This window comes from Convolutriloba macropyga, chromosome 7 (assembly GCF_964194025.1).
Source record: "Convolutriloba macropyga chromosome 7, txConMacr16.3, whole genome shotgun sequence".
In the NCBI taxonomy this organism is placed as follows: domain Eukaryota; kingdom Metazoa; phylum Xenacoelomorpha; order Acoela; family Convolutidae; genus Convolutriloba; species Convolutriloba macropyga.
In genome coordinates this window covers 24,879,157-24,902,301 of record NC_134474.1, presented here as the reverse complement: position 1 = coordinate 24,902,301, position 23,145 = coordinate 24,879,157, and the positions used below count along the sequence as shown (strand labels likewise).

General features: G+C 34.9%; 1 protein-coding gene across 1 annotated transcript in view; it reads right to left on the bottom strand.

Annotated features, from left to right (window-relative positions):
• Nucleotides 1-23,145, bottom strand: part of LOC142342718 (DNA-directed RNA polymerase III subunit RPC1-like) — a 144,240-nt gene that overhangs the window by 89,989 nt on the left and 31,106 nt on the right. Inside the window, exon 8 of the mRNA XM_075394237.1 lies at nt 17,553-17,724. Coding sequence (XP_075250352.1) covers nt 17,553-17,724 — 172 coding nt within the window. The remainder of the gene's footprint in view (nt 1-17,552; nt 17,725-23,145) is intronic.

Here is a 23,145-nt window from a genome sequence, read left to right as displayed (position 1 = left end):
GGTTAAAACAGACTTGTTATGGAAGACCTTCAATTAAAAAACCTTCAATTGGAGTGATATCTGCTTCTGAATCGAACCATAACTGCTCAATTAAACTGATCCAAAATCATTTCGAGAGACAAAAGGCCCCACGCACACAACTCATTAAAAAAATTGCGTTAAGATATCAATCATGGGAGACTAAAATGCCAATTAATTGGGAGGAAAATGAAAAAAACACTTTTTGCAATCTTCTGATTTATTTCATTGTGGAAAGCTCTTCGCGTGCGCAATTCAGTTCTAATGTTTGAAAAATTTGAATGCGAGCAATTTAAATTTAACGAAATTGAAAAACGAGTAGGAGACGAACAAAAATTGCCATTAAAATCGCTTGCACACACATCCTAATAGCTTAAAGTGATTGAAAAAATAAAGGTAAAAATCAATAAAAACAAGCTTTCCAAACTACTGTTCAAAACTTTTAAAAGGAAGAGCGATTAGGCTTTTGATTGGAGCACACTCAATCATTTCAATTTGAGTATTTTAATAAATTGAACTAATAACGTTGAAACTTTAGTTATGAGATCCCATAACAAATGTTGAAAGATTCATCAGCAGTACCAAAAATTTAATGACCGAAAAAGACTTCGAGAAATTTAATTGACTTTCAATTAAACTCAAGAAGCACAAAGTACATTTCACAAGTGAAGCATAGCTGGAATATTGCCCAAAAAAGCCACCATTGACCCCACTGACGGCCGCTGGGGCTGAAAAGTTGGAAAAAAATAATGCCAAAAATTGTAGACTGCCTATCAAAAACTGTTTTGAATTGGTCCAGAGTTTTATAAGATCAAATAAATATTGCGAATTCAGCCTCTAAATCGCAAGCAGGAAATTGCGTCGGAAAAATTGCTCTCGAACGGGGCAATTTGATTTAGGGGCGTAGCTTAGAAATTTCTTTGGGGGTGCGGAACTCCGCCCTCATAGGGTTTCGAACAAGTGTTCTCCAGGATGACAGTCTGATATCTTAACCACTTAGCTACAACGGCTTCGTTCGAGAGCAATTAATTAGCTAAATACTCATACCAATTGACAATATACTCTAAGATACTTTGATAACTTAATGCACTCAGTCTATAAATATAAAGACTAATCGCCCGGGCTTTCTTGGCTTATCATGTTTCGTTTTTTCTTTCATTTCTTTACCTTCGACGTATTTCGACGTATTTCCATGAACATTATTTGTAAAACCCATTCAGATTAAAAAGTGAGGTAGGCCAGAAATCCAACGTGAGAGGGGGCGGTGAAATATATCAAACAAAAAAGTAAACATAGCCGGCAAACCTCCGGAAACTAGCCGCCGTTGACCCGCTTGACGAACATTGGGATTGAAACAGAAAAAATTAAGAGAAAAAAATTGAGATTTTTTTAAGAGTCAAAGTGTTCTTATTTGGTGCGTAGATTCTTCATATTCCGTTAGATTCTAAAATTACACTTAACTCGGCTTCAAAACTGCGTAACTCAAAGTGTGAAAGAATTTAAAATCCATTCAGTTGAAACAGTGATTGAAGTAAGTCAGAAGTTAAGCGTGAAAATCGTGACTTATGTAAAACGAAAAACGTGATCAAACGGTAAAGCAGATTAGAAGGAGCGAGCCTAAATAATAGCCGTTGAGAGGCTGACGTCGGCAATTAAAAATTAATTCAAAACATAGCAGGTTGTTTTAATCACCATCAGCTGAATTACTATCAAAACAATTAAAAGTAACTATCAAAAGTAACCTAATGACCGAGTTGACAATCAACAATTTTCCAGCAAAATCAAACTACGACAGACAACAAAGAACACGATCCTGTATGCGCAGAAATAAACATAAACCGACTAATGTGGGAAGAATTGATCTCGAACGACAGGCAATGCAATATAATTCAGGGCTGTCGCCTAGATAAATTTTTCTTTATGGGCGCAAAAAAAGTTGACCATGCCTGGATTCGAGACACGGACCTGCCGCTCCCTCACCAAAAACACTGCCCACTCGGCTATCAGTCCTTTCTTCTTGCTATGCGGCAGTTTATATTATTTTAGCAACAAACTTAACTTCGCAGTGACAGCAATATAGATCACACAAAAATGAAGAACGAAAGTGTGAAAAAGTCACTTGAGAAGTCTAAGAATTTGCTAGACGAACGCAAAATTGTCAAGCCGAAAATTTGCATTGAAAACGCTTAAAAAAATTGCCATGAACTTTGTTCGAGAGCAATTAAACAAAAAATCTTTAAAAAAAAATAGAAAATTCACTTTCCAAAAACTAGAGTTTAAAAGGAAATCACTGATATCAAGACTTTAATTAAAAATTGACACAAAGCGTCCTTCGAACAAGTACACAAAACAACACATTCGTGAAAATAAAAAAAAAACAGACAAAGCAAAAGGCAATAACTCAGAAATTTGGAAAACCAGAAATTGAAAATTAGTAGCCTCGAAGTAAGAAAAAACATTACACAATGAAGATCTTGAGCATAGCAAAAAATATAACATTAGAAGTCATAAAAAGACAATTAGCATTTCAGTTGATAAACTAAAAGTGCAAGCCGACAAACTGACAACAATTCCACCGCACTAAGCGGCCAACTGTAATTTTTGGACTAACCGTCAAGGCCAAAGAAGCAACACAAACGGGCAAGACTCAAAAATCCACGAAAATGAGAAGTAGTTTAAATGTAAAAAAACTACCATTATGAACTCAAATCTATAACTAAATTCATGGAAGTCTTATTAGCAATAAATGGCATTCGTCATTATTGAGACTACATTGTTAGACAACTTAAATGAATAATAAAATGGGGCAAAAACTAAAAAATTCGCTAATACTTTTCAAAAACAAATTGTGACAGTCATAGAAAGCATTAGCTATGAACTGAAAAATTATTTGACTAATTCGAGCCTGATTACACTTTTCATTAACGAGATTCAGAGTTTCGACAACAAAAAGTACATTAAATAAAAGGAAACTCAAAAATTCGCTACTAAATTTTGAAAAAATTGTCAAACTCATGAAAAACACTACAAACATTCAGAACATCAATTAGAATCATTCAAGCCTCCTTAGCAAAAGATGAGAATTGTCATCAAGGACACAAAGCGACTTAGAAACAAACAAAACAAACTACAAATACTAACTACTATAAAAAAGCTGAATTTTCGAAAACTGTGACAAAGTAGCTAAAACCTTTAGATTTGAATTGAAACTATTACGTATCTTATATTACACCTCATTAATGCTCCAATGCGGCTAGTCATAACTGATACTCAGAAACAAGACAAAAAAATTTAAAAAAATGGGTGAAACTAAAAAAAAGTCACTGATATTTTATTAAAACAAAGTCTCTTAGTTATACAAACCATTAACTTCTGTTTGATGAATCTAAAATATACAAGGAAGCATTGTTAGAACAACACATGGGTAAAGCCTTTTGAAACCATTAGTTAGGAAATTAGAAAAAACAGTAAAAATAGAGGTCAAATTGCCGCAATAGAGGTCAAATCGCTTTCAAAAACGTCGAAGAAATAAGATCAGATCTTAAAAAACAGCACATCAAAACAATCCAAATCTGTAAACATATTTTTAAAAAGGCAGCGCACCGAAATACAGTTGAAGTTCATCGAATTGTAAAAAAAAGAGAGAACGCCTAAATAATAGTCATTGAGACGATGACGCGGCAGTTTGAATAGGGTAAAAAAAACTAAGTACGTACCTTCCACGTAGATTTCATGATGTAATAAAACTGAAGGAGCGAGTACATAGCAATTTCGAATTACATCTTAACTAAATGGGAGCAAACGTACGAAGCCAAAAAATATATCTGGCAACACTAGCGCCATAGATTGCTATAGAAAATTGTTGACAATAAAAATTTTTTTACAAAATCTTGCGGTTCAATTCTCAGGTTGGTGCTGTTCATTTGACTGTCCCGTGTTGGGGCTTCGTCTGGTTTCTGTTTTCTGGGAGAAAACAATTTATTCGTGAGATCTCCGACGGTTGCCCAGCCCGAATTTGACTTAATTTGCAGAAGGCTTTGAAAACTGTTTTTTAGTGAAGTCATCTTAGCATCACCAAAATTTCGACATGTCAAATATGTGAAAATCCAATCAAAAATTTGCATGTCAGGAAATTTGATCTATCTAAGCACATAGCAACACTTATATTGATCAAGTTTTTTTGTCCAGGTTCATGTTTCTATATAAGTTCTCCATTTTCCGAAGAGGGAGTTTATGGCACCATTTTGTGCCATATGGCACAGCGGTGAGTTCATTTCTAAAGTGTCCTAGAAAAGACTGCCCCTTAACCACTAGAACACACTCTAACAAGACATGCATTTTATCATTGCTGTCAATTCAGCTGCTTTAGCTTTTCAATTACACTTTACGTTTTGTGCGGTTACAACCGAAACTACACAAAATACCATCAGCAACAACAGAAACATTCACAACAATACCACACAGTGTTTATGTTCGTAGATAATTAAACGTTGATTAGATGGAGATGAACTTTAGAGCTAATCAGGTGTATGATTTGTGTTTGAGCCATACAAAACGTGTGCGCTTCGTGATTTGAAAAAGGTAATTATAAATCACGTTAATTGCTTCGTTAATGAGGCATCGTCATTTTAATAAGGAGCAATAAAACGCGTTAAATTAAATTGATTCTCATTGTCTCGTCTTTTGTTGTCATTTGAACATCAAAATCTCAAACAATGGCCCTTTCGCAGGTTAATTAAACAGAGAAGAAGCTTTCACTAATTATAATTAATAACTCAAGTTACAGCACAGTTCAAGTGACGCTCGCCCCACCTCCTGTGTTATCAACCAGCAATCAAGAATTACTCTGACCAGAAATTACACATTAAGGCCTGCCTTCGAATATTGGAGAATAAGCCCTTGCCATTTTTATCACATCTATCAATCAAATCGGCTGCAAACACACGCAGGCAAAAACTACTACTGCTACTACTACTACTAAATATTACTTGTATTCTTATTACCAGTATTATAACCAGAATAACTTACAACTATAGTTTCATTCTTACCAATTGCTAAACAAAATATCATACGAATAGTACCAACACAAATTTCAACAAAACTTCAAAAATTATTCTGCTTTTTGTCAATTGGTATCTCAATTGCTTCTTAAGCTTATTTTTAAAAAATTAAAAAAAACGATAACTTCTTTTCAAAATTAGTTATCAAAAGATTTCACTCCGGAAAATTTTACAGGTTAGCTTGTTCTGTGATGATAATTTTTTTTTGATGAAATTTAATTGTATGGTCATAATTTTCAGATCATGCGTTTTCGAACAAACTTCATAATGACAGCTCTTGATAGTAATTACATCTTCATAAATTTGTAAGAACAAATTAGAATTCAGGTTAACAAAAAGTTGAGAAGTTTTTTACGATAACGTAATTTACGATATTGACTTTAGCGCAAAAAGTAGAGAGCTAACATCAGTTAAGATTTATAGAAAAATCAATAAAAAATATTTAAGAACCGCCCAGAAGCTGTCATGCGTTATATATTATCAAGTATAATGCATCTTTAAGTACATTTGAGTTTTATACGTTAGATACCCCAAAAAATAACCCTACACTATTTGCTTAAAATTTGGACCTTTAAAATTGATAGCTCCACAGAAAGCATTTTTGAATTGACTTCAAAATTACACAAGAAAGTTCAGCGCTTGATTTCTCCAATTGCTCAAATAATGCTACTTTGCTCAATTCTGTAACAATTTGATAAAACAACACAGAGTAATAAGTTACAGAACAAATTAGTTATGAATTTAAACCGAATTATAACTCTACTCTCTCTTTGGTAATCCCAATTACTAACTAGTGTGGTTAAGTACTACTTGTGTCCTAAAACAATTCCATTATGACTCCTCCCCTCCCCTCTCCTTGATAATAACTACGCGAGCAGTGTGCTCTAGTGTGTGTGACATAATATCGAAAGTGGGTGGGGGGGGGGGGGGAGGAAGCGGGAGTAGCACTTCCCACTTTTAAATCATTTGCTAGCAGTGTATAGCTTGTGTTAATGCCACTATTTGACTACCTCTAGTCTCCCAAAATAGTCCCAGGATTCCTCCTCTCCTTAACTAGCTACCAACCACTACACATTATAACTAGTTAGTTAGTGAGCTGAGAGCAATTAACCTGTTCACAAGACCAAATTCGTGACTCAAATTTTATTAAACGATTACGTACTTAGTAATAAAATTTCAGTACAAAAATTCGTTATTTTTCTTTGTTTTTTGATCGGAACATCTGCTAGCAGACATAATATTGACGTATATTGAAAACTATACAAGTCTGAAGACGTCTCTCTTTTAAAAACTTTTTATCGAAAACTTAAATCTATCCGTAATCCATTAAGGATCTTGAAACAGTGGTAGTCTAAGGTGAAACTGAAATAACAATCTTATCAGATCTACTAAGTTCAACACTTTCAATTGATAAATCGACGCTAAACCAATTTTTGACATTTTTGGGATACTTTTTACTAGTAGACCTCCCAGAACTCCTCTTTCTATTCGAGCTTTGGTCTAAGTTAATGAAAAGATCCAATTACGTAATCCGACATATGCTTAAGTACTTAATGATACTTTGAGATTATCGAGACCGCCCCTTTTACTATACTGATACAAACCACAAAAATTTTGTCCCACGAACTGCACATTCAATTTATGTTCAACTTACTCTTGGAATTAGTATCTAGCATTTTTCGCTTGGAAAGATTACGTCATCGATAATACATCAACATATAAAATCAACAGTATTTAAACTCATCCTTTTGCTTAAGCACCAATTAATTACATGCGCATTTTCCACCAAAATTTTCAAATGATAGTTTTTGTGCTTCCAGAATGAAATTGCTATTTTTTAAAATCCATTCAGCTCTCCTCAACAATTTGAAAAGCATTGCAAAAACTGATACGAATTGCCTCACGGACAACCTTTCTGCAATTTGCTCTTAAAGTTAGCTTTAGGCTTAGCGTCACTTCGTCCTAGGGGATGGGAGACTACTGTCACAGTCATTTTTATCCCACTTTCGAAGCGATCTCAGCTCAGCTTCAACTCAACCGGCGGCCTTTCCCTTCCCTCCGCCGCTTTCCTTGCTTCCCCCCTCCTATTGGGGGATAGAACTAGCTATCTAGCTGCCTGCTTACTTTGTTGCCTGCCTACCAGAAGTAGTAGTGCTACTCCTCTAACTACTACAACAACTACTATTACTCCAATGTAATTTGCAACCATTTCAACAAATGCTCCTCCTCTATTCAAGTGGCTGCCTACTGCCTACCTTCCCCCTCTCTCTTTCTCCATTCCTCTCTTCCCTTCCCTTATATTCACTTTGCCTTCCCACAAAATATATCATTGGCTGAGATTCGATTGTCCGCCAACCAAAAGAGTTTCCTCCTATCACTTCATTTCAACAACCAACCCCCGCCAAATCACACAATCCCACCACACACATACATACATACATACATACACATTGCAGATTGCTAGCTAGTTGCTTTGCAGGCAGACCAACGATAGACAGACAGCAATGCAAAGAGCCATTTATTGGATACCTTTCCTTTCGCCTTGCCCTCCTCTCCCCTCCCCTCTCCTCTCCCGTTTTTCTTTCCCAACAACTATCTAGCAGGGGAGAGAGAGAGGCGAATTTTAATGAGTTTATCATCATTGCCCGCCCAGAAAAGCCACCTTATCAGGCTCAGACTGACGTTGACTGTTTAAAAGCTCAACAGTTCTCAATGTATTGACACAATTCATTCTGCCTGTCTTAAACTCAATTCCTCAATTTGAGAAAAAACAACGCCACATTGGCAATTAGTGCTGCACCGTTTTTTTTTCAAGTAACGCTTTCTTCTACACACAACAGCTTCGATACAGGTAAGAAAATTAAAGTAATCAACAAAATTCACTCACAATTTGTTCAGTAACAAACTTAAGGGCTGCTTTAAGATGCCAACAACGCAGCACACATTTCTGTTTTCGTGTTTCTAGATTATAAACAAATTCTAAACCGAATATTTTGGAAGCTCTTAAAAGGGGCAATTTCTGTTGATGTATGATACACAATTTTTGAAAAACTTAGTACAGCGGTAAAACTTTATTGGAAAAAGTTTTTTTAATCTGCACCAAAAATTTTATAAACTCACATAGAATCTTAAATTCAATATTGAAATGCTCGTGAACAAACATCGCGATACAGCAACAAAAACTGCATCAACTATCTTTCAGAAGAAAGGAGGCCCATCATTTCAATACAATTTTTTTCAACATTGCAATCAACATTGAGCAATCAACATATTTTCTTCAAGTTGAACTTAAAATTTACTAAATTGTGAAAAAGATAATAATTTGACGATATAAGATACGCGTAAACCCATTCAATATTCAGTAAACTCGAAAGCGTCAATTTCCCTAAACACAACAAAATTTTTATAAAAATATGTTCACCAGACATTTTATTCAGTGCACTGATTGCCCTCTTCAGAAAATTTTCAGAAAATGTTAAAATGCAATTTACTCAATGGCATTATTTTTCAACTCGTATTTTTTGAACCAAAGCGTTAAATTAATTTGCTGACAAAAAATATAGAAACTTTAACTCCCAGAACTTACTGCCGTTCTTATGCAAACATCAAACTCTACAAATAAAAGCAAAGTTATACATTGAACTCCATATTAATTCACAACCGGAATTCAGCGTATATTCTTAGCTCAAATAAATCATTGAAACCTCATTCATTAAAAAAAATGCAAAACACCCACAAACAAACAAAACAACAAACAAGGTAATTAGGGTGCGATGCGGGCTTTTAGCTTTTAATTTGCACATTAAAGGACCCAGCCATGGGGAAAAGAGATGGGGAAAGAGGAAAGAGAAACGGAGCAGGGTAAAGAGGGCGGGCTCGGACGGGACAGCGGAGAGAGAAAGAAAGAGTAAATTGAAATATATCGAAATAGGGCGGTGGCGAAATAGGGGGCGGATCGGGTGCGCCAGGGCGGAGAACTTGGGCGGGTCACAGAGACCTGAGCAGAGAGGGAGGTGGGTTTCAAAGACGCAATGCGAGGGGTTGGGCGGGGTACTTGGTTCACGCGGAGGTGGGTGGGAGAGAGGGCGGCCACCGCTCAACTGGGTAACGAGCGATGGGGAACAAGGCAGGCAGAGAAGGCTTGGTTGGATTGGGTGGGGTGGGTGGGTTGGGTAGGTGGGTGGGTGGCGCTCATACGGGTGCGCGGAGATGGGTTGGGGTGGGGCGAAACTCACAAGATTCATAGTCCTCTTAACTATTTCCCTTCCCCCTTTCTCTTTTACCTCTCTCATCCGCTCTCTCTCTCTCTTTCCTACACTCCCACACGACGTTTACTCTCTTTCTCTCTTCTTCCCTTCTTTAATTCTATCTCCTCTCCTTCTCCACTGCTACTGTAGAGCTGTCTTTGTAAAAGAGCATCGCACAGCAAGCGCGGAGAAAGAGAAAGAGAGAGTTGGGGGACGTTTATACATTTATGTAACCGCAAAATAGAAGTGGGAGGTGTTGTTAGAGCTATTGCTCCCATAGATTACTCTCCTTACTCACTTAGCTAGCTGCCTCCTGCAATGAATCTAAACAGCCGAGCCACAGAAGGAGAGAAGAAAGAAGCTTCAACTGTTTTTGTTATTACATTTGATAGAGCCAGCAAACGAAAAAGAGGTTACAACATAAGAGGAGGGCTTCTTTATTTAAGACTTTGTTGCCTCCTTTCCACTGAGCAGCTTTTCCTTTCTCGATCCCAGAGTATTGCTTCTAGCAACAACAACAACAACCGGGGAGGGGGCGGGCCAAATACTCAACAGGGAGAGAAAATAAATTAGCAAATTGAAATATGATCAAAAAATAATAGAGCTTAACCAAGCATCAACAATGTAGCAAACATAGCCCAGAGCTCCAAGACAACTAAATCAACAGATTTTGCACTAAGCCGAAAAACTATTTGCACATCTAAAGAAGACTATCTTTTTTTAAAAAAAAACCTATCTTGCGAACACGCAAATTTTGTTTGTTAGTACCTGCATAAGGCAATATTTTGGATCATAGCTAAGATCTCAATGAGTCATTTCAGCTAAATTATTCAGAATTCAGCAAGAAAAACGATTAAAACTTGGCCAAGATTTGCAGTTCTAAACAAAACACTAATATCTCATCCACGCAAGCTGTGATAAGCAAAGAGCAAATGTTTGATAAAATAGTGAATGAAAATGAGCAAAACAACTACAAATAGGGGAGGGATTAGTGGACTTGTGAAAACAAAAGAGTTCATAAGGCTGTATGTTTTTCTCATTTGTTTATCTCAAACTGCCTCGGGCAATATCAGCCACAACAATTCACTAAATTAGCAAATCTAAAGCCACAAATTATTCTCAGATCAATGATCGATACAAAACTTACTTTTATCACAATTATTTAATCCAACTAAAGCTTAAACAACCAGAAAAGATTTACTTATAATTTGTTAGAAACTAGTTAAAAATCTAGTTAAAAACTAGTTAAACTAAAAGTTAAGACTTTATCTAGACGAATCATAAATTTTGTTTGCTTCTATTTTCACATAAACGTGAACACAGCAAATTTTTAATAGTCGATTTTCAATTCAGTTTTGGGCAAACAAAGTGAACAAAGCCTGATCAATTTTGTTCTGAAATTATTGAGCGACAGGGAGCCAATTGAAAGGAGACAGTTTGAGGCTTGTGGCATTTTTCACAATAACAAAACCAATTGGACAAGCTTTCAATCTCAGCTGAAAAGGAGCCTTGTCATAATTTGAAAAACTGAGTCAACAGCTCTCGCATTAGCTATTGTTCTCTATTTGGCATATTAATGTGTACTCCTGTCAATTCTTGTCATTTTTACACAACATAACTTGAAAAAAACAGTCAAAATATTTTCCACCTTTTTCTATTTATTCCTCGCATTTTATAATTTATTTCACATTTTTTCGTGCTACGTTATTAATATCGCTGTTTACTTATTTATTTTCACGGCAGCCCGCCTCCAACGCCACAGAGCTGTGCAACTACTAGCTACACAGATAAGCACATAAGATATTTATATTGCGTAAGGGGAGGTAGGCGAGGGGAATTAAATTAAATAGGGGGTGTGATTTAAAAGGGGGGTTGTGATAGCTGTAATAAAATGGGGAGTGATCTTACACTCACAAAAATATTAGAAATCAACACGAATCAAAACACTGATAAATAGACATTATTGTTCGCTCCTCCTACTTTTTCTTCAGCTTTTGTTTCCTATCTGTTCAACCTTTGTTCAGACCTCAATTCTCTTTTTCACACACATACAACACAAACAAACAAACACGCACTGAAATTATTAAATCTTTCTCCTATTTCAACTTTTCTCAAAATCGAATTTAATGTTTCTATTCAAACTTTATTCAAAAACAACTTATTAATTTGAGCGACGCGACAAAAACTATTTTACTAAACTTACAATTTTTTGGTTTATTTATGCGTATCAAAACCCACCCACATTTCAACGCAAATATTTAAAATAGAAAAGTAAACAGCAAAAATGTTTTGCAGTTGCTTTTTGAAAGCCCGGCCCCTATAATCTTAACAAATAACGAGTAACATATTCAAAGACGTGTTTTAAAAATTTATAAGCGAGCTTCAGAAAAGTGCATTAAGCATAGAAGCGTCATGAATTAATCCAACATCATCTCGTACTCTCTCTTTAGCATCAGGCACTATTTCAATGATTAAAAGCCACAAGTTAACCACGTACGTTTTCATCACGACTTGAAAAAATTCTAATCTTGATACAAATTTAAAATTCTCGAGTAAAAATCCTGATTGTATTGTTATTCATGTGATGGACAGTGTGCTAAATTAATTCCGCGGTACAAATGCTCGCCTCAAGGGCTAAGTTGAGGGTTTTCAGAGCAGAGATTAAGTAAATGTGCCACTCATTTCAAGAGACTAAAACCCTCTTTTTGGAGGGAAACCAAGCACATTAAACAGTCCAATTTGCCACGTGAAGGGTTTTCCTCAAAAATACTTCTTCTTTTCCCATTCTCTCTCTATCATACCTGACATTCCAGCACCCCCCCCCCCCCCCAGCCGCCGAAAAAAAAGAAGAATACCTTTCCTTGCTTTCAATAATGCGGCACGTCTAGCTATGCGTTTCTTTCAATCACTCATATATTAATTTTTGTAGCTAATTCAGATTCTAAAACCTACTCCACTACTCAAGGTAGATTTTTGCTCTGTCTACTATCACTAGGACTTTCTTTGTTCACACTTAGAATTCAGGGGTTCTCTTACCATTAGCACAGCACAATGCAATACATTACATTACAATACCTCCATCAATTATATTCCATTTTCCCCCATTCCCCGAGTCTTTTCAATATTACTTCCTCGCGTTTAGACATTTTTACAAAATTCTAACATCATCAATTCGTCACAAAACCCAAAATGAATTAAAAACGGAAGCAATCCTAGCAATACTCCCCGCATATTTCACGTTAGGCAGAAAGTGATGCCTTAACCATTGCCTTCGTTTATTAGTTCTAACAATACATATTCTGTCTAATCGATCATTGTTACTTTGTTATTTTGACTTGATATGCTTTCTCAATTCATCAACTTTATTATGAGTGACAAACATCAACAAAACATCTCGAATGTTGAAAAGGTTAGTAACCTCAGTATTCAATGAATCATTAATTCTCTTCACGTGCAAGTTCATGTCAATTGGATTTGCTATGCGTGAACACTTCCCTTTCCAGCTGAGATACCATATGCGCGCCTTTTCACAGTCGCCATTATAGATGCCATACATTTACAATTACTAAATGAACAATAAATCTTGCTCATTTTTAGCTCTTTAGTAAATATTGACTGTTTTATAGTCGTTGGCGTGACTTTTGAAGCTGAAAAGTTAAATCAATTGAGCGTAAAAACTTAATATGACAGCTTATTGCACTTGCTATAACGTATCTATTAGAAAAAGAAGACAGAACTAAAGTTTCTGAAAGTTTTCGCCACTGAGGAAAACAGTAGTCAAAACAAAGGTAAGATGTAGATTCTTTCAAAATACAACTGGTGCTATATATTAAATATTTTGACCTCTATTTTGAATGCAAACCCCAATTTAAGCTCATCGTGTGACTCAAACAAGATCGGGTGGCCATCTTTGACCTTTGGTTTCTTCAGCTTATGTGAACAAAATGCAGAAATAGCAGAACACAAAAGCTAAAAAACCAAAGATACAGATGCTCCCACGAACAAGAGTTTGCACATCGACAAAATTCAAATTATCACTAATTTAATTCCTAATTCTCAGGAAGATTTAATACTGGCGCTTTTAAAATTACCTCTTCTGTGCTTATCATTCCCTTCACAGAGAGAATTCCAGGGCGAATAAATCGAATCAATCCCAACGTTTTTAACTCATCGTTTCCAACCCAAATTGAAAATCTTGAAAATCGGCATGCTTTTATCATTGATCATTCGCCTACACATGGCTTATGTTGTCCTACGATTATGTTTGATAACTTGCTTTTAAACAACCAGATACAAACCAAGATGATTAGGAGGAACCATCAAATCTAATGAAAGAACATCGAATATCTCTCATCAGGTTAGTAATTTTCCTTTTTTAAACTATAGAGCAGACAGAAGTTCTATAGCACACAGGTCTAAGCTTAATTTCACTTCAATCACATGATAGTTAATCAGTTTTTATATAACAGTGGTTGCGTTTCGACACATTTTACGGTTGTTTTCAAATATAAACACAGTTAAAAAAACTGGTAGCGAAATGCTGAAATGCTAACGTTGACCAGACCCATTTCCTTGAAAAACATGGACAGCACATTGACAAAAGAGCTGGTGCAGACTTCATGAACACAACGAGCTCCACTCAAAAAGGAACCCTTTCCACATCTCAAAGCACAATTGCAAAATTCAAAAAAAACCGGAAAGCTCAAAAAATAGAGATATGAAAATATCGCACCCTTGCAGCGAATCAAATAACGGCTCTCATGAGACTGCACAAGAATTTCTATAACCAGTAAGAAATGCTTGATGCCAGTTGAAAATGTTTGAGCTAGAAAACAACGAAAGCTCGAAAACTATTTTTCAACAGTTCACAATGAAAGTTTACATTTAAGGTACTAATTTTTTTCATTATCACTTTACGCAATCCTTCTTTTTTTCTCTTGGAACAAGAAAAGCTTTTGAACGCTACGATTATAATGGATTAAAGCGTTTTCTCTAAAATTATACGAATAGAGAGACTTGCCAAATATTAAAACGTAAATACCAGTTCCTTGCCAGCAGAGCACAGTAAAAATCGAAATAAGAAAAATGAAAATCTACATTAACACATTTTTGCATTTAACCTATAAACAAGGAAAACCCCAACGCAGTGTTCAGTTTTGACACAAAATACTTGATGAGTTTTATGTTCGGAACTTTACGCAAACTTGAGTCCCAATAAAAACGCAACAAAATTTGAGTTAAAAACAGAAAAACGGCCATTTTCAGTTTAAAATTAATCTGATTTACTCAATAAACATTTTTCATTTTTCGGATCCTGTTAGGAATAAAACGTAACCTCAAAATGGAATATAAAAATCGAAAGAGATTACGAATTCAAAATTTTCCAAATGGTAAAAAATTAAAATCATTTTGAACGTTTCGTATATCAATAGACTTTGCCTATGCCCAGAAAAGTCAGAATCTGCTCTTATTGTCAAAAAGCAGTGATAATCGCCACAAAAATGACATTGAAGGTAATCACATCTCTTAATAATCACTAGATATTTTTGTAAACTTTTCCAATTTTGCTTGATTTTGGGGTTCAAAATCCAGATGCTCCAAGTCCACTTAAATTCACCAAAAAATCTATATTCTACAAAACAAAAAAGATAAAACAGTAGTTTCTTTTTTTAAAAAAAATCCATTTTTAAAGTCCTTAAGCTTTGTTCGACTTCATTTATTTTTTGTTCTAACTTAAATTAAACTAGGCATATGCTACCTTCGTCCTGGATTATTTCTTGGCTGACGTTCACATATAATGTTCCGACCCTACTCAACCACGCTTTCGACTCAAGTGTCCACCAATGAGCAAGAGATAGAAAACTTCTTAAACTTTTTTAAAAACTTTTTTCAAAAAATCACTCATTGTTCGGAAATAATTGATGTATTAATCTAAAAAATCGCTTTAAGCACTAACGACTATACAAAAGAAACGAAATTTCGTTAGAGAGCGATGATACTTGCCATTAAGGAGAGTAAGAGAAAAAACAAACAACAAAATCACAAAAATTACAAGCATTACTAAAAACCAAAAATGTCTATCTATTTTTTCTTAAAAAATTTAATTAAAAGAATAAAAAATAGCATCAGATAAAAAGTAAATTAAACCGAATGACTTGCATTCTATAGGAAAAGAAATGGGACCTTTCTTTGAGGATAATTAAGAAGTAGATTGAAAACAAAAAAAGGAAGTTAGAAAATTTGTTTACGAATTTTGAAAACAATTGATTTTAAAGACATGAGGGAAAATAGCAATGAACTGAAATCATTCTATAGATTCAATTACACCTTAATACAAAACGATTGACATACGACTAAACAACATAAACTACAGGCAAAAAGCAAAAATTCAATTCAATTTTGTGAGGAACAAGTGTGGAACACTACAAGATCAAAATTTGTTCACCAAACGTATTGAAAATAATCGATTGCGCCTTATTCCAACGCCAATAATGTGACATGTAGCTTGTCAATAAGGTGCAGTAAATGAGATGATCGGACAACACAGCAAAAGAGAAACTCAAAAATTGGAGAAAGTAAAAAAAAAACTATGAAAACTCGTAGCATCAACACCAAAATATCATCACTTAATAATCTGTCTTTGCTGAAATTACGTTGAAAAGTTGCAGAAAAAAGATCGAGAAAGCAAAAAAAAAAACATTATTCCTTTGAAAACAAATTTCTTAAATCTTAAGACATAGCAATCGTAAGCTTTCAACTAAAAAAGGTGAACAGTTTAATTGTAACTGCTCAGGAAACTGATTGAACAGGCCATTAGTCAGACTCAGTCAAAAGACTACGCCTTAACAAAAAATATATACAGCGCCCATTACAATCCGAACAATGTTTTAACTATAAAAATGCACACCTAGACCAAGATTGGTCTTGCTCTTGCTACTTCTTCCTTAAAAAAATGCTCCAATTCTTACCGAATTAGCTAATTTGACCAAAAAGACATTATATTAAAAAAATGAAATTTGGATACTCATCCAGTTATGTTTCCGAGAAACCATTAGTTATCCACTGAAAGCATTAATTAGTTTCTTTATTAGCTCTCTAGATACGGAATTAGACATAAGATTACAAAAAGAACATCGAACGCTGGCAAATCTCAGGAATTCGTTAATAATTTAAAAAAATTTGTCGGAGCCGTAAAAACCACGACTTTTACTCAAAAAACTCAATATTGGTAAATTGGGCATTGGAAAATAAAAGGACCTCTTATTAATTGAACCTTCAAATGAAAAAAAAACTTTCTGGTGATTGGGATGAAAAAATGCACAAAATATTTCAAAAAGGACAGACCCAAATTAAATTCCGAATCCCTTAACATTTCAAAAATCAACAATGAGACTAAAACTGGGCTTGCTATCATTGCGTGTCTGTTAAAATGCGCGATTGCTCTAAAAAATCGGCAAACGAAAATCTTAATATATCAAAAATAAACTGCATGTTTATAAATATAGGTTAAAATTAGCGAAAGACCGCTAACATGTTATTTCCAGAGAACCAGGGGTACAATTATCCTGAGTAAAAGAAGATTGTGTAAGCAATTTTATATCTGCACCACCGGTCAAACAGAACAAATTGGGTCAAATAGGCATATTTGATGTCATTTATTGAAAAGTTGCATTGTCAAAAATTTAGCTGAAAATTTTGCCAAAAGAGTTGATTCAAACACCCCACCCTCTCTCTTCTCTCTTTAAACGTGAAATCACTGCGACTGTCGTTGAAAATTTAGTAGTATTTTATCAAAATTTAAGCAAAAATTACGAAAATTGTGAACAAAACAACAAAGTTAGACTGCCGCTCACAATTATTTAAACATCAGCAACTTCTCGCAAAAATCGAAATTAAAAGCTTTTTAATTTGAAATTTCACGCTTGACAAGTTTTTTAATGATACCACTCACAATCCTGTACGATGAATATATCGATCGGCGAAAATTGACTGAACAAAAAAACCAGTTGAGTATATAGTTCCTCCCCGACTAAAGTGGGCAGGAACAATATGATGAACGAATCATACTTTCCAATAAGAGAAGGGTACGTTCCTAATTGTTCCAAAAATTTTGGTGCTGTTTTGTTTGTTTACATGAGTGAATTTCCCGAGATTGAACCTGCACGCTTAAGAATCTTCAGAATCTCATCACTATATGGGCAAAAAAATTTCTATGATCGTAGCTCACCTAAGAATTTCACCTCCTTTGGGCTCTTCTTAGTAGGTTTCTTCTCAACGTAATTAGCACCCGGCCACCTCTTGGGTCCATTGATGACCATTTGCTGCAGCTGCTTGATGTTGCTCTTTGTTACTCTCTGAGGGTAAGTCATGTTAGTCGCAACATACACAGGAACGGCCACCTGCAAATATTTATCATCACAAAAACACCTATTCTCTTCAGATACGACTCATTTTGTATTGCTGAACAAGGCAGTAATTGAGGAAAAATTTTCTAGTCGATGTACGCTATGTGAGATTTGGTCCTCCATTTTTTGTATACCAAGTAACTACACGCTCAACCATTTCTTTTGTTGTCAATTTTTGCCTACCGATGAACTTCGCGTAGGAGCAAGTGAGCGACATGAGTTGACAACACGTTATTCGTCGAAATCGTTAATTAGCGTATTTAATAATTCTTTTTGTTTATCCTTCCTTCATTAGTTTTGACCATCTAATTCATTTGCGACAACAATTTCGACAAATAGCTATTACAGTGAAACTCCCAGAAAACAAACACAGATGCACAACTTTAAAAAATATTTTCCCTCTGTTAGTCTTTATGCGAGTTTCCAGCTCTAAGTAACAATATTGAAAGTTTAGTGTCTAATTTTCCACTCGAAAATGTTTCTGATATTTAGTAAAGTTTTTATGTTCTCGGTAAGTTTTTATGATATCTAGTAAATTTTATGTTCTCGGAATTCTTCACATCTTCGAAATTTTACAGGCTCACCAATATCACAGTGATTAGGATCATCGTAAGATTAACCCCTACTTCGGTCGATTCAAATAACATCTTGAAGTAAGTCACCAGTCAAACGTGAAATCGTGGCTTATGTAAAACGAAAAACGTGATCAAAAGGTAAAGCGAATTAACAAAACCTAGCAGGACAAGTCCCGAATCACAATTCAAAAAATTGAACCAACGGAAAACAACAATATCCCCTAAAAGGAATAACACCCTCCGAAATTGAACAAGTCATAAACCGAGACGGCCATGAAAGTAAACAGAATTCTACAAAAATCTAGAAACAAATTTCACTTTTAGCAAAATATCGAAGTTGTTATTTCAAACAATGCCAAATTGAATGCAACGATGTAGACCTTTACACAATGGTAGCTTAGACATTAAACGCTAACTTTGAACAAAACTACTAAGAGACGAATTGAAAGAACAACACACATTTGGCAAGAAAATGTTTTTTCTATCGATTTTATTGCAAACAATTGGCATCAAAAACAATGAAACATGTCAAGAAAATATGACTCTTGAAATTCTATCCCGTTGTCTACAGATAGAAAGCACGAACCAAATTAAATTAAAACATTAACGCAGACAAAAATCAAAAGCTCGAAAAATGTAAAAACAAATGGTCCCAAAGTCGAAACTATTAGCAGTAAATATCATAACCTAAATGAATACAATTTTGCTTAATTATAGAGCAAGTGAGAGCTATTTTTAAAAACTAAGGGACCGATTAAGAAATAACGCAAAATAATTACAAAGGGGCAAAGCTTAAAAATAAAGATTTTTCAAGGAAGTAGTATCAAAGTCGTGAAATTAGCAATGAATAAAAAATGATTGAAACATGACCAATTGGAGAACCTGGCAACACACCATTATTGGGACTAAATGACGGAACAAAACATAGCCGGCAGATTGCCGGAAAATAGCCGCCGTTGACGCACTAGACGAAAATTGGGATTGAAACAGAAAAAAAAATAGAAATTGACAATTTTTTCCTAAGTTTCAAAAATTGTTCAAACTCAGTGTTCAGTTTCAGTTAGATTCTAGACCTATACTTACTTCAGCTTCTAAACTGAAAGGTATTAAGCTACATACTAATATCAGCTAGCAATCGCTCTTATGAAATGATAACCTAATGCACTATGACTCAACGACCGGCCTTTTTCGGTTTATCCCGTTTCTTGTGAGTTTGCTATTTTGACATTGATCATATTCACTATATTACGTAATTCAGTGCGCAAAAAAATTTAGAATCCATTCAGTTGTAACAGTGAGTGAGGTAAGTCAGAAGCCAAACGTGAAAATCGTGACTTATGTAAAACAAAAAACGTCATCAAAAGTTAAAGCAAATTTAAAAAGGAGAGCGCCTGAAAAATAGCCCTTGAGAGAATGACGGCGGCTATTAATAAAACAACTAGCAGAACTTGCAAAATAACATTTAAAATTTTCGAAAACAAGTGGAGTCAAACTCGTTAAAAACTTTCAGCTCCGAAAAAAATACATTAACTCAAAAATTCATCAGGAAATGATCGATGGTTCTATCATCAATGAGACAAAATGACGACAGAAACTAGACAATAAAAAAACGGCAGAAACCTTTCAAAATAAAGTTTTTTACACAAAAGTTGTGTCAAAGTCGCAAAAAAATATTAGGTATGAAGCAAAACATTTCAATTGATTCAAATTGTTGCTCGTAAGCCAGCTATTTAGAGCAGCTGTCAATAATGAGGCAGAGACATAGAGATAAAAAAGACAGAAGATAAAACCCAAAAATTGTTATAAATTTGTTTGAAAACAAGTAGTGTCAAATTCGTTAAAACGGTTCAATTTTAATTCAAATTTTTAAATAAAAACAAATAAATCTCAACAGAGCCATTGAGACCCCTCATTAATGAGACTAGACAACAAAACAAAACATACAAAAACAGGCAAAATCTAAAAAAAATCCCTTATATTTTATGAAGACGAGCAAATTCTTGAAAATCGGTAGTTTCCTTTGGTGGGTTTAAAACAAACGCAACTATGCTTTATTAGAGCAAATGAATAGCCTTTCAAAAGTATTCGTAGAGCAAAGGAAACAGAAAACAGCAAAAACAGAAGTCAAATTGCCGCACGTGAAAACAATTCAGTCTGGAAAAACAATAATCTTGAAAACCAGTAGTTTCGTTTGGTGGGCTTGAAATAAACGCAACTATTCTTTATTATAGCAAATGAATTACCTTTCAAAAGAAGTTTGAAACAATGTCGTGATTTATGACTACTCGCTTGTCGCGGGTCTTGCGACTCCAGCGTGATCAAAATCACTACTGACATTTGACTTCCCATTGACAAGTAAAGTAAAAGTGTAAACAGATCAAAAAAATACAGCACACCAATACAATGCAAATTCTATGAAATAAAAGGCGAGCGCCTAAATAATAGCCACTGATAGGCTGAAGGCAGCTATTAAACAGGGGAACTAACAAGATACCCGACAGATTGCCACAAAAAAAGATGCGATTGCATCCTGTCACCACCATTGGGATTGAAACAAGAAAAAAAATTTTCTAAACACAAATATTAACATAACCGACTAACGTCGCGCGAATTGCTATCAAACAACTGGCGAGAGTTTGGCTTCCGTAGTAGCCAGCTCCAGCTCAGGCATGCTAGCAATATGGGGAGGGGTGACCTGAGTTTGTGTGTGCGGGGTTTAAGCGATGGGGGTACGGTTACGCAGACTAGATGAGAGGGGGTTTAAATCGAGATGTGAAGGGTAGACGATCGGAGAGTTGAGGAGGGGCTGAATGAATTGTTAAGATTAAGAACCGCACTTCACATCATGAAATTATCTCCTCAGAAGAGTGTTAGTGAATCGTTTTCTTGCAGTATAGTACGGCTTATGGCTCTAAGAGAACGTATTGCCCTCCGAGCGCTACCTGTTTATCCCGTTTGAGGACACAAAGTCAAATGGTTCAGACAAAATCTGGTCAAGCAAAAAAGCAAAAAATGCAATAAAAAGACGACAGGAACTATCATAATTGCTACAAAATTCGTTTGAGAGCAATTAAAAAGTACGCCTTATTTTGGTTTATTAAATTTGGTAGATAGGCTTACTCCGAAAGGATACAAAGATTAGTATCAACGCAAACAAGAAGGCTCGGTAATGTGCGTTCGCACATAATGATCCGACCACGCTCGTCAACATTTTGACTTAACTGTCCACCATATGATGAAGAGATAGGAAACATTCAAAAAATCACATACTGTTCGAAAACAATTATTGTATGAGTAAAAAATTGCAATAACTCAAACATCTAAATGAAATAATTAATGCCGACTTAGAGTAGTGTTGAGAACTGCCATTAATGAGACTACTAAAAAAGACACACGTCTACAATAATTTCTTCAAACTTGGTTTGAGAGCAATTAACTATAGTTAGAGAGCAATTAATTACTCTACGAGAGCTCTATAAATTGATCTTTCCAAAAATTTGTTTGTCCTTCAGTGAAAAATATTCCCCATTTTGAAACATAGCCGCAATAGCTTCGTAGATCTGCACTCTTGAAAAACAGTAAAAAAACAGACCAAAAAAATCGTCTTTTCATTGACGGCTGATATGTTATATTTTTATTAAAAATATGTATAAGTTTTTGCTGCCTCTATAAGCTGCTCTCAAATAACCTTCATTTAGAGTGACACACACCCATTGGACCTTATCTTTTTGAATTAAAGTAAATAAAAGTCAATTTAGAAGTGAAGAAGTCATTTTTAAGAGTGAGGTAAGTCAAGTGTGACCAAAAATTTAATCACGCGAATGAACAAAAAACTCGCTCCACTACGAGCAAAAAATGACCTCATACACGCAATTCAGTTGAAATTGCATGAACGAATGAACAAAAAGCAGATTTGAAGTGGTTGTGACGTCATATGGTCGTAACAAAAATCGCGACGACGACATAAAAAAACACAGCAGGACAAGTGCTGACGTACAATTCAAGGAAATTTCATTGACTAAATAGAAAAAACAGACCTAGAATGGACCATGAGTGAATTGAGAAAACCATTTGAAAAAATCAGATAAAAAACAAGAAAAAAACAGAAAATCAATGTCAAAATGCCGCATGTGAACAAAAAAACCACTAGCGAGATATGAGAAAATAATTCAAACAAAAAACTAGGCCTAGAATGGCTGTGAATGGATTGGGAAAATCATTTAGAAAAAAATCCGATCCGAAAAATCGCTAAAACAGTAAAAATCAGAGTGAAATTGCCGCATGTGAACAAAAAACCACTACCGAGAAACCGAATTTTTGTTCAAACACCGTTTTCTCACTCTACTTTAAAAAAAGAGCGAAAAAAAAATCACACCGCAAAACCACTCGCTTTTTCGCTCTATTTCCTGTTTCGGCGTGACCAAAATCACAACTCCAATTTGATTTAAAAAATCATGAAAATGTGTGAACAGATCTTGAAAAAAACATAGCCGGAAGAATTCCGGAAACGCCATCCGACTACTCATCAGACAAAACGTGCCTCCACTAATTTATGATTATCTTGAAACAAAACCATAAAACAAAAAAGTAAAAACAAGAAAATCGAATCTGTTAAAATATGATTAAAAAATCTGATCAAATTTTGTTATAAATTGCGATCTCAAAACAACAATCTCTGCCAAAAATGCTTCATCAAATCAACTAGTACTTACTAAAAGCACTTATGTGAATTATTTAAAAATACTTGAGGCCAAATTATGAAAAAAAAGTTCTAAAAACTTGCACTAAAAAACTGGAAAACTGGAAAAAGCATATAAATCCAAAGAAAAAATCATTTCGG